General features: G+C 33.7%; 4 protein-coding genes across 5 annotated transcripts; 1 reads left to right on the top strand and 3 right to left on the bottom strand.

Annotated features, from left to right (window-relative positions):
• Positions 1 to 671: 671 nt before the first annotated feature.
• CCT4 (chaperonin containing TCP1 subunit 4) lies at positions 672 to 4,127 on the bottom strand. 2 transcript variants are annotated; one of them, XM_011156367.3, is made up of 10 exons: positions 3,967 to 4,127; positions 3,702 to 3,870; positions 2,915 to 2,967; positions 2,661 to 2,750; positions 2,331 to 2,582; positions 2,066 to 2,161; positions 1,823 to 1,984; positions 1,412 to 1,756; positions 1,040 to 1,291; positions 672 to 938 (listed from the first exon to the last, which is right to left on the bottom strand). In XM_011156367.3, exons 2-10 carry the CDS (start codon positions 3,817 to 3,819, stop codon positions 693 to 695), a joined length of 1,614 nt encoding a protein of 537 aa, XP_011154669.1. In that variant the 5' UTR covers positions 3,820 to 3,870; positions 3,967 to 4,127; the 3' UTR covers positions 672 to 692. The 2 variants fall into 2 exon arrangements, with proteins under 2 accessions (XP_011154669.1, XP_011154667.1); XM_011156365.3 differs by having other exon boundaries at positions 3,702 to 4,089.
• A 1,793-nt stretch (positions 4,128 to 5,920) lies between these two features.
• On the top strand, positions 5,921 to 6,857 carry mRpS17 (mitochondrial ribosomal protein S17). The gene is made up of 4 exons (XM_011156368.3): positions 5,921 to 6,144; positions 6,230 to 6,346; positions 6,461 to 6,537; positions 6,654 to 6,857. The coding sequence occupies exons 1-4, from the start codon at positions 6,025 to 6,027 to the stop codon at positions 6,820 to 6,822; spliced, it is 483 nt and encodes a 160-aa protein (XP_011154670.1). The 5' UTR covers positions 5,921 to 6,024; the 3' UTR covers positions 6,823 to 6,857.
• Positions 6,858 to 6,940: 83 nt separating this feature from the next.
• Positions 6,941 to 11,049, bottom strand: Fcp1 (RNA polymerase II subunit A C-terminal domain phosphatase Fcp1). The gene is made up of 7 exons (XM_011156369.3): positions 10,630 to 11,049; positions 10,003 to 10,306; positions 9,636 to 9,880; positions 8,623 to 9,466; positions 8,378 to 8,545; positions 7,939 to 8,242; positions 6,941 to 7,801 (listed from the first exon to the last, which is right to left on the bottom strand). The coding sequence occupies exons 1-7, from the start codon at positions 10,854 to 10,856 to the stop codon at positions 7,512 to 7,514; spliced, it is 2,382 nt and encodes a 793-aa protein (XP_011154671.1). The 5' UTR covers positions 10,857 to 11,049; the 3' UTR covers positions 6,941 to 7,511.
• A 1,152-nt stretch (positions 11,050 to 12,201) lies between these two features.
• Positions 12,202 to 14,605, bottom strand: Snup (snurportin-1). Its single transcript, XM_011156371.3, has 5 exons — positions 14,272 to 14,605; positions 13,808 to 14,015; positions 12,941 to 13,129; positions 12,483 to 12,857; positions 12,202 to 12,387 (listed from the first exon to the last, which is right to left on the bottom strand). The coding sequence occupies exons 1-5, from the start codon at positions 14,376 to 14,378 to the stop codon at positions 12,361 to 12,363; spliced, it is 906 nt and encodes a 301-aa protein (XP_011154673.2). The 5' UTR covers positions 14,379 to 14,605; the 3' UTR covers positions 12,202 to 12,360.
• Positions 14,606 to 16,485: the final 1,880 nt, after the last annotated feature.

Genomic DNA, 16,485 nt, shown 5'->3' with positions numbered 1-16,485 from the left:
TTTTATTATACATATATAGGAAATGTACTTAACATGTAGTTATATATTTGGCCAGAATTATTGTATGAAAAGTTATATATTTCGATTAAATTTTTAAAATGATTATATTTATATCACGCATTTTTTTAAATAACGAATATAAGAGTGAATTTTGCAGGCTTTCAGGCGTTAAATTCGTTACTTTTTTTCTAATATCTGGAATTAAATAAGTTTAAAACGGATTTTTCCTTTCAAATTCTCATGAATATACGGTTATAATATATGGTTTAATGTATACAATCTATTTTATACCGAAATAAATGCAAATTAATGAACAGATTCACACTTTTTATTGATCTCACGAATATCATCATATAGTTTAATGTACAGTCTATTTCTATACCGAAATAAATGCAAATTAATAAACAGATTCACACTTTTTATTTTTTCCATTCTGTGTTCAAAAAATATTATATTATGCTAAACATTGGTGAAGCATGATTGTTAATTACTAATATATAAGCTTTTCTAACGAATTAAACAAACACGTTGAACATGTTGCATTAATCTGCAACAAAGAACTACGCAGTAAATATGACCGAGACGGAATGAAAATTCATGCATAAATTCATGCGGAGTACTACGTATTTTTAAGTAATCGCACTTACTCCGTTATGCAAATATAAAATCAATTTTACATTGTGCCGCGAAATTTATTGATTCGTATTGACAATGTCGTCAATCTTCAATATACTGCATACGGTTTCAGAAGCGAGTGTTATTGAACTGATAGAAACTAGCAATGGTTGAATCACGTTCTCCTCCAATATGTTAGTAATAGCGCCTTTTCGGACGTTAATGCCCGCTGTTACTTCACCTTGTGCATGTCGATTACGAAGTTCGGTTACCGTGGCTATAGGATTCAACCCTGCATTTTCAGCTAATGTTGACGGAATTACCTGGAATTTTCAGGTTTCAAAATTAAAAATCGTGTTATCTCGAACCATTATATACTTTCTACGTTTAGTCTGAGTTGAAGTACAACGTATCTGATACTAACTTCAAGAGCATTTGCGAATGCCTTGACACAGTATGCATCAACACCACCTAAAGTAACTGCATACTCTCCCAGTTTTAATGCCAATTCAATTTCTGGTGCCCCACCACCAGCGATCAGTGCTCTCTGCTTCACCAAACATCGAATGACGCACAATGCATCATGCAGTGATCTCTCAGCTTCCTCCAAAACTAATTTGTTGCTACCACGTACGAGAACAGTCACAGTTTTCCCATGATTTTGAATTCCTGTGACCTATGTAGGTCAAAGATACAAGTAAATAATTTATATATATTGAATTTATATAATGTATTATGAAATAAATGAAAGAAGTATGATATTGTGATAACGATACTTTTTCCATGTAATGCGCACCTTAACAAATTTCGAATTGCCTGTTTGAACCTCTTCGCAAAGTTCAGCGTTAACAAGATTTTCAGGCACAAAATGATCCAGCGATGCGATTGGCCTGCAACCTAACGTCTTGCACACAAAAGGAATGTCTTCGCGTTCGATATCTTTGATAACCATGACTTTGATTTTGTCTAAGAAATGTATCGCAAGATCACTAACAGCATCGCGCAAAATGGACTTCTGCACAAGAAGGACATTGCAACCAGTTTTCTTAATTTGCTTCACAATGTTCAGTATGTAAGTGCGTTCTTCCTTCAAGACACGATCCATTGCCGAGTAGTCAGACACAATTACATTATGATCCATCTAAAAATTCAAAGAATTATAGCTACACATAGATATATCTGTATATCACTGTCTCACGATACTCACATCAGTCTTGGGTGGCGAAATGCAAAACTGTATTAATCCGATTTTAGCTTTCTCAATACGTTTTGGACCATTGATATTGCAGGATTTTTGAGTAAATATTAACCCTTCTACTAATTCAGTATCCTCAACAGTACCTCCTATTTTTTTTATTACTTTAATATCCTACAAGAATAATGAAAGATGAAATTAATCTATATTAGACATAGTAGAAAATATATATGTAAAAGAAAAACTTATTCTCACATGTAAATCAACCGAACTTTCTTTTCCTTCTTCAGTAACTTTCAAAACTGCATCCACAGCAAGTGGTGCAAGAAGACTGGATTGTTGATGTACAACCTGAGGTATTATAATAAATATTGGAAAACTACATATACTTAACAGTTAAAGAATCCTAAATTATATAAAAAAAGTATATTGCAAATATTAATATTATAAATAAATAAATGTATATTTTTTTTATATACATACATTTTATATATACATACATATAGTAGTTACTACATACTTTAGAATTGAGTGATGTTGCTGCAACTTTCACAAGAGATTCCTTATCTGTTAAATCCACAGGTATAGACATAAGTTTCAGAATTGAAACTGCTTTAACATCTGCTTTTCTAAATGCATCACTGATCAAAGATGGATGAATTCCTTTTTGTAATAAACGTTCTACTTGTTCCAAAAGGGCACCAGCTATCACAACAACACTTGTGGTACCATCACCAGCCTCTATATCTTGTGCCTTGGATAATTCAACAAGCTGAAAAATATGAGAGATAACACATGTTATAATATAAAATTAAAAAAGTATAAAGTAAAAAAAATATTTATCTATTACCATTTTTGCAGCAGGATGTATCACGTTCATTTCTTTTAGAATGGTTGCACCATCATTTGTGATAGTAACTTCTCCATTACTAGCTTGAATCTATTGTTGACACATCAGTTGATTATCAATTGTTAGTATATTTGTAATATATTATGATTATTAATTATTATTTATTATAGTATAATTATATTGTAATATCCATTATAGTATAATCTTGTTAAATAAGCTTAACAAGCAAGATAAATAACAAATATAAAATTTACCATTTTATCCATTCCTCTAGGTCCAAGACTAGTACGTATCGCATCGCTAACAGCTACAAAGAAAAGAGTTCTATATATAATAAATATGAGGGATAAATAATTTATTTTTCAATGCATATGTATATATATATATGTGACTCTTTACTTTTAAATTTATATTATATATTTATATGAGATAACAATATAATTATAATTATAAATATTTACAATAACCATATAATATATTATAACAAAACCAAAAAACTGCTTAACCCTATAATATCCATTTTATATTCAACAATTTCATTAGTCATTTTTATATTATATTCCTGAATGTAATAATACTTGTCAGAATAAATTAATAATAGAATTTCCTACATCACTATTGCATCGATATATAAAAGTATAAGCATGTATATTATAAGTAATATCATAAATATAAAGAAACCAGAGACTCTCACAGGCTATGTCTAATAACAGGCTAACTAAATAATAATTGACATATATTACTTAAACTCTACAGATTTAGAGTTTGTACCCTTGTAACCTTCAATAATTAAAACATAACATAATCATAACGTAATTTCGTAAAATAATCACGTAAAAAAACGTACTCATCGTTCATTTAATGTACTTAATTTTTGTTTTTGATAGTGCTCAGTTTCATACAAAGTTGATGCGCACGTGGAAAACGTAGCCAGTGCCATGAACATTACCATATAAGGTAACTACCAGGTAACCTAAATCGCGATAGATATTCTCCACATTTCATCTCGGTGAGAAGCTATGTCCTACAAACATGCATTACCTTTAGCAGCATTAATGTTGCTACTGCGGATGTCGGTAGGTTTGCTTTTGTCCTTGTAGGCTTGTCCATGAGCACTACGGGCGTCACCGTTCTCCATGGGCTTTCTCAATTTAGTCATGTTTCGACGATTGCGGTACACGATTTAACACGAAAGAAACGATTCCCCTGCCTACTCGATCAGTGATGAAATATTACGCGATCAATTGACTATGACTGACCGGAACTCAAAAAGTAGTATCTGACTGCCTTCAATCTTGTTACGTACCGTAATTGATGTAGAAAGAGGTTTGTTCTTTTTCGAAGACCCTCCTAAACTAGACGCATACGTATAAGTTAGGGTGAGACAAAAAGTCCGTTCTTTTTGCTGAATAGTTTCCACTTTTCGCCGTTAGAGCGAAACAAGTATATAAGCTTGCGTCGAGAAAAAGAATGAAGTTTCAATGCAGCATTATTTCGGCTAAAAAAAAAGAGATAAACCGGTATTTATAGTTGGATCTTATATTTAAGATCATCTTAAATTCACCTTCAGATATTCCGTAGCTAATAAAATGATTTGTACATTTTAAGATGAACTTAAGCAATCTTAAAGATCCGACTATAAATATATTTTGGGTCTTACAGCATAGAGCGCATTCACACCTTTGGCAGAAAAGCAGAAAGCAGAACAGCAGAAGCCAAGAGAGTGACAGAGAGAAAAACTCTCGCGAGAGAGACGAAGAGAAGGACAGACTATTAGCACCATTTATAATTTGGCTGTTGTCTTTCTGCTTTCTGATTTTCTGCCCAGATGTGAATGCGCCCTTAGGGTCAGAGCACAGACTTCTGCATAACGCATAATACACAGCGCATAAGAGAATAAACCAATTAGTTTTCTTCATTTCCCTCCTCAAGATAGAAATGAAGAACTCTGATTGGTTGATTCTCTTATGCGTTATGTATTATGCGTTATGCAGAAGTCTGTGTTCTGGCCCTAAGAAATGGACCAACCACAGTTGATTATTTTTGTTATAATCGACTGTGATGCTTAAGGCTTCCAGACAAACTTGCATAAGCGCGTAACGCATATGCATAAGGAAATTGACTAGTCGTATGTTTAATACAAAAAATATTTTTTTACTACACGGATCATAATTGGTCAATTTCCTTATGCATATGCGTTACGCGCTTATGCAAGTTTGTCTGGATAGGCCTTTAGGGCCAGAGCACAGACTTCTGCATAACGCATAATACACAACGCATAAGAGAATCAACAAATCAGAGTTCTTCATTTCTGTGCTGAGGAGGGAAATGAAGAACTCTGATTGTAAGCGTGACTCTGGCTCGTAAGCGTGGTCTACAATGGCAATAAGCAGTAAGAAGTAAGCGTAAGCGGTAAGAAATAAACCAATTATAGTCGATTATGACAAAAATAATCAACTGTGGTTGGTCCATTTCTTAGGGCCAGAGCACAGACTTCTACATAACACATAATACATAATACATAAAAGAATAAACCAATTAGTTTTCTTCATTTCCCTTCTCAGAACAGAAATGAAGAACTCTGATTGGTTGATTCTCTTATGCGTTGTGTATTATGCGTTATGCAGAAGTCTGTGCTCTGGCCCTTTATTTTCTTATGTGTTATGTATTATGTGTTAAGGCTCGTCTACAATAGCTGTAAAGGCTCGTCTACAATAGCTGTAAGAGTAAGGCTGTAAGGCTGTAACATAAGCTGTCAGCGAATGAAAATATTTCATTTCGTGTCTTGCAACCTTACAGCCTTATTCTTACAGCTAATGTAGACGAGCCTTAAGAGTAAGGCTGTAAGGCTGCAACGTAAGCTGTCAGCGAATGAAAATATTTCATTTCGTGTCTTGCAACCTTACAGCCTTACTCTTACAGCTAATGTAGACGAGCCTTTATGCAGAAGCCTGTGCTCTTGCCCTTAAGCCCGTGTCACACTACGGATTGAAGATCAAGGATTACGAATTGAAGATTGAAATTTGACCGGAATAAAGCAAATCAAAACCGAAGTTTGTTGATTTGTCGAAATCTAATCTTCATTCCACAATCCTTGATCTTCAATCCGTAGTGTGACACAGGTTTTACGGTCATTGTAGACCACGCTTTACACCGCTACATACTTCTGCTTTTAAGAGAGAAAGAAAAATCATTGTGAAAAAAATGAATATGAAAATAAATTGTTAATTTGATGGTATTAGTACATATGATTTTAAAACTTTCGAGCAATTGTTTATACAGAAATTATCATTTGGAAAGGATAGATCCTTAATGTATTATAATATACAGGCACAAGTAATCAGCTGATACTATATATGTAAAAATGGCTAATGTAAAAAAGATCGCGCTTCGGTACCTTCTCGGAATATGCATCCCTTCGTCGAAACAGAACGCTGCCAAAGTGAGAGTACCACGATTGCAATTCGACGATTATATTAACATGGTCAGTACGTATAAATACACACAATTATACGATTTGTTTAAGTAGTTTGTGCTATTGAGGTTATGTGTGATGTTTTGTTTAACAGTACTTCAAAGAACATGATTTCGTTTATGCCAACGATCCGCAAAAATTATGTAAAACCGGTGATGTAATTCTAATAAAGATGTTACCAAATAAATTGACACGCCTGATTACTCATGAGGTACGTATTGTCATGCATGTTTTAAGTTTTATGATTGTTATAATAACTCAGTTGATAACCTGAGTTTTACACACGCGAACTTCTTCATGATTCTTAACAATAATTGTTGCATAGGTTGTCGAAGTGATACATCCTCTAGGTGACATCATGGATCCAATTACTGGAAAGAAAGTTGTTGGGTTTCAGTATAGGTATATAATTTATTGAAAATTCTATGAGAAGTTCAATTGATTCATTATAAAATAACTATATACTGATGCAATATTGAATATATATAAATTTGTTATATATTTTTTTGTGACACTAGAGAGGATTTGGATGAAATTACACAATTATTTGGCAAAAAAGAGACAGCTTATGATTACGGAAAGGCACCAAAACGAGGAGGATTGGAAGATATACGTGACTTTACTCATAAAAAGATGTACTTAAAGTACTATGATGATCTAAAGGACCCACAACCAGATACAGTGTAAAATATTTTGTATAGTATTGAATTTGAAAAATAGCAATAAATCTTTATTATCTCTTTTTTTTCTATATAGAATTTTCTGTAGAATACTATTCTTGTAGAATATACTTTTCTTTTTTTATACTTTTATTTTCCAATTTCATAATACATCCTATATATATCTTTCCATACAAAAATGACTTACAATTATCAACATTACAGATGACAGCTCTACAAACATTAGAGAAAATAAGTTTCATTTTTTAATATTATGATAAAACGTGCTCAATATGTCTCCTTTGCTTAAGAAAATTTAATGTTCATAATGTATTTGTATTGCTATCCACAAATCGCTCTCACAAAAAATAATCAAAAGAGCGATTCTATCTACTAATACAAAATCCGCAAGAGAGAGAGTTTAATATAGAGCAGTAATTCAATATAGAAAGAACCTCTTTTCGAATTTTATATACTTCCGTTGCACAAGTTAGTTATTCCAATCTACTCTTAGTAGATGATAGCAAATGTTCATTGTCTTTATATGTAACATTTTGCTCTGACTATCAGAATGCATAAATAATTTAACACCGTCAATGATACCCCGTTCACAATTATCGAACTTGAAATTTATTAGTGATGTGAGACATTCTTAGTCAGTTCAATAATCTAATGTGTGCACACATCAATGTATTTCCTTCGTCTCTCTCAAGCACATCACTCTGCAAGAAATTCTCTTTCTAGCGCAGCACCCAGTGCGTTCCATTCCCGATCATCCTCATCTCCATCCTCGAAGTCTATCGAGTCCTGAATCGAGTCCGAATTATCGCCTAAATCTAAATCATCAGGTAAATCTTCTCCCCTTCTAAAACGTGCAACAGGATCATCGTCGTCGTCATCGTCATTGTCATCGTTGCCGATATCGTCATCGTCATCGTTACTATTGTCTTCTTTATCCTCGAGGAGACTCTCAATTTTCTGCCTCTTATGTTCCAACAGCCATTCATCTATTTTAATGATGTACAGATTAAATAACGATTTTATAATTGTAAAATTGCAGTCGGACATAATATATTCTCTCTCTCTCTCTCTCTCTTTCTCTCTCTCGCCCCCCTCTCCTTCTCTTTTTTTCGTATATGCTTACCTAGGTTACTGTCCATAGAATCCTCAGAATCATAACTGCGACGGCGTATTCTCGTGTCGATGAGTTCCTCATCGTCTATATGTTCTATATCAAAATCTGGATCTAAAAAGTCTTCCTCTAACATGTCTTGCTCTAACATGTCCTCTTCTACTTCTTTGTCCATAAAGTCGATCTCCTCTTGGGTAAAAGACATTAATGGATTGATCGTATTGGCAAAAGAGTTTACCACGCTATTATTGCTTTCTACTTCCTCGACGCTTTCGGGGCTACTGCAGTGCGGCGGCGGTACTCTCGATCCACGAGCCTACGATAGTTCTATTTATTATTAATGCTCAGATGGTACATGTCGCAAAAACAGCGACGTTACTATAAAACCGTACACGCACAATGAATTATCATTATAGAATTATATGGTATTATTATAGAATTATATTTGTACCTGCGACGTGACAGGGAACAGACGCTCGTCGACATGCTCCCACCGTTCCGCGCACGTCCATAACCATTCTGGATTTACGATCTTTATATTCGTATCTTTCTTAGCCGCGTTTGCTTTCGCTGTACCTTTTCTAATCGCGACCAAATGCGTGGTCTTCTCCGTCAAATCCTGTGAAATTTCACAACATAACGTTACAAGATGAGAGAAGCAGCATGAAGATTGTAAAAGTGCGAAGTTCTTCTTACTTGTGTTACTTCTGCTCCGAACGCTCTCGCGACCTTGTACGCGCGGCTTTGATGTAACTTCTGATGGGTGGGTATCAAGCCACTGAAAGTCAAATACAATCCTTTCAGCACTTGGGAGCGCACTCGCGGGATTATGTCTCGCAAGGACCTCCGACCGTTGCCTTTGTCCAAGGTACAGTAAAATTCCGTATGAATTCTACGAAGGATGTCCTCTAGATATAACAAATAATCATCGTCATCCTCATCTATCACGTTATTTTCGCTTTTCGACGTCTCTTGTTTATTGTTTTTTTCTGTTTCTTCTGGTTGCGCAGTTTCTGCTACTTCCTTATCTATTGTATCATCCTTACTTGCAGCATTGGACTGTGCTTCATTTTCCGCGGTGGATTGTGCTTTATCTTCTGCTGCAGAATGCGCTTCATTTTCCGCTGTAGATTGCGCTTCGTCTGTAGCAGCAGACTTGATATCAGTTTCTTCCTCTGTATCAACTTTGGTATCTTGTTTATCATTGTCCGCTTCTTTCGACTTATCATAGTTTTCATCTGCTTCAGGACTTGTTTCTTTCGTCGAAATATCGCCTAACGATAGCGCTTCGATTGATTCGGATGTTTCATTCTTATCATCCTTGTTTTTCGAGTTTGCACATGTCTCGTTTATGTTCGTATTTTCCGATTCAGCTGTACGCCACGCGTCGCCCTTGTCTAATCCTGGCGGTGCGTTAATATCGCCGGTGTGACGGAAAAAATGATAGGGTTTAACCTGAACTAAATTTCCGCAACCTTGCCACACGTCCTCTCTATCATCTATGATACAAACCAAATCATCGCCGCAAGGAAATAATGCTCTACAATGAATAATACGTAAGATAATATATTTGTTTTCAAAAGATGAGAAAAACTTACTGTAAGATAATAAAATTGAACAGCGATTTATATTTTGATTTGACAAAACTGCTTTCACGTGCAATATCATTCATCGAAATAACATATCTCAGACGATAATTTCTAACTTACTTGAGATTTGCAGTTTTCGATGCTGGATCAAAACATTCGTCTCTTGAAAGTATTCTATGTGAAAATAAGACACCATCCTTATCCAGCAATGATGCAATAGTATGTGCATAGATCCTTGCTCCAAAACTGCAGATATGCAATTCGTACAAATGGCTCATTTCCGAGAGGAAATGCCGAGTGTTTGGTCTTAATCTGGTGTGATACCACGGGGAGTTCGGCCCATACAGTTGAAAATGATGAACATCCTACAAAAATCAGAAACAGATGTGAGATCTGCTTATTTTAAATTAGCTTTTGAGAAATTTCAACATTTACAATATATTTATCATCAAGATGTATGTATCGATAATGTGACATGTTTACATACTTTTAAATTTGGAGGAATATGATCATTTGTAGTATGAACTATTGTTTGATCGAGATCTACAAGCAACACTAATTTCCGATCCTTTAGCAAACGCTGTTCATCCTTTTTCCCAATTTTCTCAGCTAATTCTGGACATACTTTCAATTCTGGTATGCTGTGTACCATAGGCACACTAGCCTGTGATACTTCGGTTATCTTGCCATCCTTACCAGCTTGCTCTACCCTTAGATCTGCCCCACATTCCGCACACAGGTCTATCATGACAGTAGGATGTGTACATCCCTCCAATAAGATTATCACTTGCCTGAATAGATACTAACATATTATTAAAATATCACAAAAGGCAGATGCGAAAGTCTACTATACACCTAATTTGTGAAATAGTATGTAATTATATGAAACTTTAATTTTGCAAATGTAACAAAAATGTTAAAACTAACAGAATTAGCATTAAAAACTAGCTTATACAACAGCTGTGATATCTATTAGTACCAAGGAAGACACTCAAATGTTACTGACTTGTTGATTTATCACGATAATACATATCCAAAAGTAGGATGATGCACAATACATATATATGTGTATGTATAACCTCCGACAAGGTGTGATTATGAAAATGACGCATACCCAGGTTGAACGACGTCACCCTCCTTGACCAGAAGTTTCTTGACACGACCGAACCTCGTAGCTCGCAACTTCTTTTCAGGCTCCGTGGTATCATCGATGTCCGACGACGCATTGCGGTATAACAACAACACTCTACCCGTTGCAACCATCGTGTCCGAGCGTACTCTCCATTTCAATATTTTGCCGGGTGGCCCGTCTAACGGAAATATAATTTCTATTGCAGCCATGACCGCAGTTTAGTAGGCATCTGTGACACTACGAGAACGTTCCTGATATTTTCGACTAAGAAGGTCGCGTTTCTTAACCTCAATCGCCCTTTGGTTTTTTGCGCGGGAGACGAAGTAGCACAACGTATGTAAACACGACTGTGACGTCGTTCATATCAGCATCGATCGGAATATTCAAGGCGCTCGAAGTAGGGAGGAGACTCGCGCGAGAGCCTGACCTCTCTGGCTTTTCTTTGTTCGAAGCTTACGTGCGATCATGTAAAAACTAAAGGAAAGCACGAGTTTCACGAGTCGTATATGATTATCGGAAATTTGGATTTAGACGATTGAATTTTTTTTTAATTCTATGTTAAACTACATATTTAGAAATAAAATATCCTACATTTAAATTGATTTTTTTCATTTCTCTATACATATAAATAGCGATAAATACATATTTTTTATCGTGGTTTTCTTTATATCTCTATAAGTCAGTTTATATTTTTTAGAATATTTCATAATTGTCAATATGTACATATAAGTTATATACGTCTTCATGTATCAATAACACATTAAAAAAAATATATATATACATACACATATATTTTTTACATAAGTTTGATATATACATTTGTTTTTTATTTTATACAAAGACCATGAATATAGTCAGATAAAAGATTGTAACATTTTTACCTTTATCAAGTTCACAACACATTCTTTGTGCAATAGAATTTATTTTTCAGTAATTCTCAAAATATATTTTTCTGTTAGATATAGGATGCATTGTGAAATTCGAGATAAAAATATTAACTTCTTATTTATAAATTATAGAAATTATGATTGTATGTTATATCTATTTACCCCAATTATTTGACATGTATATTTAATAAGTCTTCTATCGAACTACCTTAATATTGACAATACATATAACATAATGGATCTAAATGACAGTATACTAAACTACATATATAAAAATGCATTATATTAATTTAATATAACATTGTTTATATACACTGCTCAAAAAAATTATGGCATTGATAATTTATTGCCGAAAATTGGCCAACTTTGATTGGTGATTATTTCACGAAAAATCATTAGTCTACAATAATTTTTTTTAAAATTATTGAAAATATTGTAGACTAATGATTTTTCGTGAAATAATCACCAGTCAAAGTTAGCCAATTTTCGGCAATAAATTATCTATACTATAATTCTTTTGAGCAGTGTATATCATCAAAAAATTAAAACAAATTAGAATATATTTTTAGTTGTTACATGTATCAAATTATCAGCAAAAATAAATGCTATATGAGGAAGTTTTTATACATTTTTTACAATTTGTTACAACATATAAAATACAATATGTAAAATTGATATCTTGTTAGTATACCAAGTCAATAAGAAAATATTTTATATAATCAACAACGTGAGATATGAATTTGTCCTATTAATTTCTGCTGCTTTGATACATATCATAGATACATATCATAGATAAATATTTGTTCAATATATATCATATCTTATTTTAAGTACAATCCATAGCAATTCCGAACTGTAAAATTAAAAAAAGATATAAGTTAAGATATACGATATAAGAACCATAATCAATATTATCATCAATCATTATATAATAGTTTTGAAACTTACATAATTTTGGAGCAACTTTTTCTTATTCTGATTCTGAGTATATTGGCAAATATAATGTTTGTAATCTATATAACCATCTGGTTTTTCATCATATGGTGAAGGTACAAATATTCCAAGTACTTCAGGTAACATAAATGGTTTCAACCATACGAAAAGTGGTGAGCGGCCAAACTTGTAATATCCATTACAATGATAAAATAATAATCCATCCAAAGAATATTCACTGCTAAATTGCGCTAAAGCCAAACTCAGATCTGTGTCGCAACTAACGTGCGGTAAGGATAAAATGGGATATTTATTTATTTTATGATCGACTTCCCTTAATTCTTCTATTTCTTTCAGATGAGAGTTCACCAAGAATCGTCTACATTCAGCCTGAAATACAAAATAAAACAGTTTATTGAATTTATCAACAAGATAATACAAATTTCTAGAATGTAACAGCGATTATATATTACTTCACAGAGCATAGTTGGATGGCTGGCCCATGCTAACACATCCAAAACATAATATTTTTTCTGATCTTTTATCCAAATACAATCTACAATAGTGTACTGTGACTTGCGAGACTTATAGTTTCCACCTGGAAGTGCTGAGCAGAAAGTAGCAAGACGTCGTCCTTGTCGATTATATACTACTGTTTTGCCCTAATATAAATCAACATTATTTTATACATCATATATAAATTTGTTAAATAGATATATTAGTACATAGTACTAGTATCAAGTCTAAGTATATAAATTTGTTAAATAATCTGTACATATATTTTTGAGCTTGCGCTAAAACAATTTATCAACTTATATTGACTGTATTTAGACCAACATAATAGCCTCAACACTTAATGTAATTAATTTATTAGGATTTTCTAATTGTATTTCATTAATCATTATTGATTTATTAGTTATAAATTATTAAAAAAGCAAAAAAACAATGTGTTAAGCAGTAATCTGTCACTGATATTCTAATAATTTTATGTTAATGCTTACAAATGCAAACAAAAAATATGAGAAACTAACAAAAGAAGAGTTTCTGGGTAAGAAATCAATGAAAAACAAGTGAAGGAAAACAAGAGAATTATGTAAAGTTGGCGAGTGCCGTATGGATATATCTCAATCGGTTATGAAATTCAATTAGACTTTGTTCTTAATTATTATCCGCTTTGTATTTTTTAATTCCTGTGTTTCTTAATTAAACATCTTTTTAATGTTAAAATTTTTTCATAAAACTATGAGCATGAAAGAAAGTATGTATAAACACCGAAAATGTCACAGATTTGTGATACTGAATGCAAGAATATGAAGAAATGCAATAATACAAATTTATACCTTGCTCGCTACTAATACTGTTCGTTTTCCTACTGGACATGGCATCATAATCCAATTTTCAGTAAAATTTTCTGGTACGTCTAACATCCATTCAGATAACATAACTCGTGTATATCTTTTTTGTGTAGTTTCCACAGAGTCTTCACATTCAGAAAGGAAGTTTTCTTCTAATATACCACGTGCAGCATTGATAATATCTTCTCTGGATCTATAATTTCATTACAGTATTTATATATATATATATATATATATATATAGCTTCATTAGATTTTATTAAGTTAATAACGTGATCAAGTTTATTTATAAGTAGTGTTTATGAATGATTATGAATATTATTTGATGTACATAAAGCAACTTCAAGATACTAACAATACTATAAATATTTATCATATTAAACTATATAATTCTATACTAAAAAATAAAAATTTCGACAGATTCTTTATAATTATATGTATAATATTCACTTCTTCTGATGTTCTAATAAGATTCGACGTCTTTTATCCTGAGGTGATTCATAATTGTTCAGAAATGTGTGGGCAGCGACGTTCAGTCGCGTTGCTGCGGCCTGCATGCTGTTGGAGTCGTTGATCCGGTGCTGCGTAGCGGACGGCCTGGCTCCCGTTGATTTCTCGCAGGCGAGCACGCGGTACTCCTGCCGGGGCCCCGCGCGTATCCACTAGTGTCGTTTGCGATCGCTACGCGATACCCTCACCGTTATCGCTGCTCGCAGTTAAGATTCGGCCGCTCGGGTGATATAACCGAGCGCGATAGTAAACCACGCGCCTTAGCATGGCCCAACGCCGATTGTGGCAATCTCTGGTGTCTGATCTGTGCGACTTGTGTAGCGCCCATCTTTACCCGACCTTCTCTCTAGGCTTTCCTAGTGCAGTTTTGACGTGTAGTATAGATTCGAACCACCGTAATATACACTCTGCTGAGTTGAAGACGGTGCCGATATACCCTGTTGGGTTGAGGCTTTATGGTTAGAATCGATTGTTCAGATTTGAGTTTTTTGCTTTGCCACGCTTCAGGAGCGGCGGCGGGCCTTGGTCGTCTCCGTGTGGAACACACCACGGGGGTGAACTCTCTCTTTCCAAGATCCGTCCAGGATCTTGGCGATTTGACAACCAACGCGATCGCTTCTTTGAGAACTCTGAGCTCTCGTTCCAAGTGTCCGCAGGACATCGGCTATTCGCCCAGGAGCAGCGACTCAGTCGCCTCCAACGTGACAGAGCTCAGCACTTTCGTGTGCTTCGTCACAGTTCTTCGAACCGTGGTATTTTGCTGGCCGTCGAGTCCGAAAGGGCAGGCCTTCCAAAACGACGGAGATCGTTTCACATTCGCGCTCGTAGACATATTTATTACAAGTGTTGCTCGGGTTTCTCGGTTCGGATTTACGACCCGAAAAGGCCGCACGAAATCCGAGTCTACTACCATCTCTGACTTCGATCCTTCTGATAAGGATGTTTCGGCATTCCTGCGTCACTGCTCTAAACAATCTGGCGCAGCAACAATAATCATATTCTAATTTAAAATCATCTTAATGGGAGTCTTATGAAATAATTTACGGGTTTTCATTCTATCTTGATAAATATTTGTCCTCTTCTTTCTTCTCTACTGTTACTTCATGTACATTATTTTCCATTATTATATTGTTATATACTTCTTTTATTGTTATTTTTCACACTGTACAAAGCATACAAAACAATGAAAACAATATTGTATATAGAAATGATAATATGATATTATCACCAATAACAGAGTAACTAAAAAAATATATATAATAATATGTTCATAAAATAAGTATATTATTTAATAAGTTTTAAAAATTTGGAGAAAGAATTAGGAAACGCTTATTTAATTTTTACTTATCCAAAATTTTCTTTCATCATTCGTTATCAAGTTTGTTGTAAATATAACAGAATCACTTGTTAATAAAACAAAAGTGAAAATTAAACTATTTATAACAATTTCAATACATTTAAATAGAATATACAGCAGACACTGCTCAATTTGTAATATCTTGGGCAGATTTAGTACTAAATTCTCACTAAAGTGTAATGCCAATGTTGACACAAGATATCAAATTAACACGAATAAATGAACAATTCGTCTGAATTTTTTCTTTTCTTATAGAAAAATGAAAGGAGAAATCAGTACCGAAAATCGAATATCGTTCAAAATCGAATTTTTTCATCAAATTAACGCGGATAAATGAGCAACTTGTATCAATCTCTTTTTCTTTTATAGAGAAATCAAAGACTAAATCAGTATCGAAAACCGGATATTGATTAATACTGTAAATCAGCGTTAGAATATTGTCTAAGTGCAATGACAAGTTGTTTTCATCTTGCAGGTACTTACCCCACTAATTTACTCAACAAATTAAGTCGGATAAAAGAACGATTCGTATCAATTTTTATTCTCTTATAAAGAAATTAGAGAATCAGTCAGTACCGAAAATTGAAGACCGATCAATATTTAATTTATTCATTAAATTAATGCGGATAAATGAACGATTCGTATCAATTTTTATTCTCTTATAAAGAAATTAAAGAATCAGTCAGTACCGAAAATTGAAGACCGATCAATATTTAATTTATTCATTAAATTAACACGGATAAATGAACGATTTGTATGAATTTTTTTTTCTTATAGAGAAATGAAAGAGTATATCA

This window comes from Harpegnathos saltator, unplaced genomic scaffold, assembly GCF_003227715.2.
Source record: "Harpegnathos saltator strain DR-91 unplaced genomic scaffold, Hsal_v8.6 scaffold485, whole genome shotgun sequence".
Taxonomy (NCBI): Eukaryota; Metazoa; Arthropoda; class Insecta; order Hymenoptera; family Formicidae; genus Harpegnathos; species Harpegnathos saltator.
The sequence above is the reverse complement of the archived record's forward strand: the minus strand, read 5'-3'. Positions and strand labels throughout refer to the sequence as shown.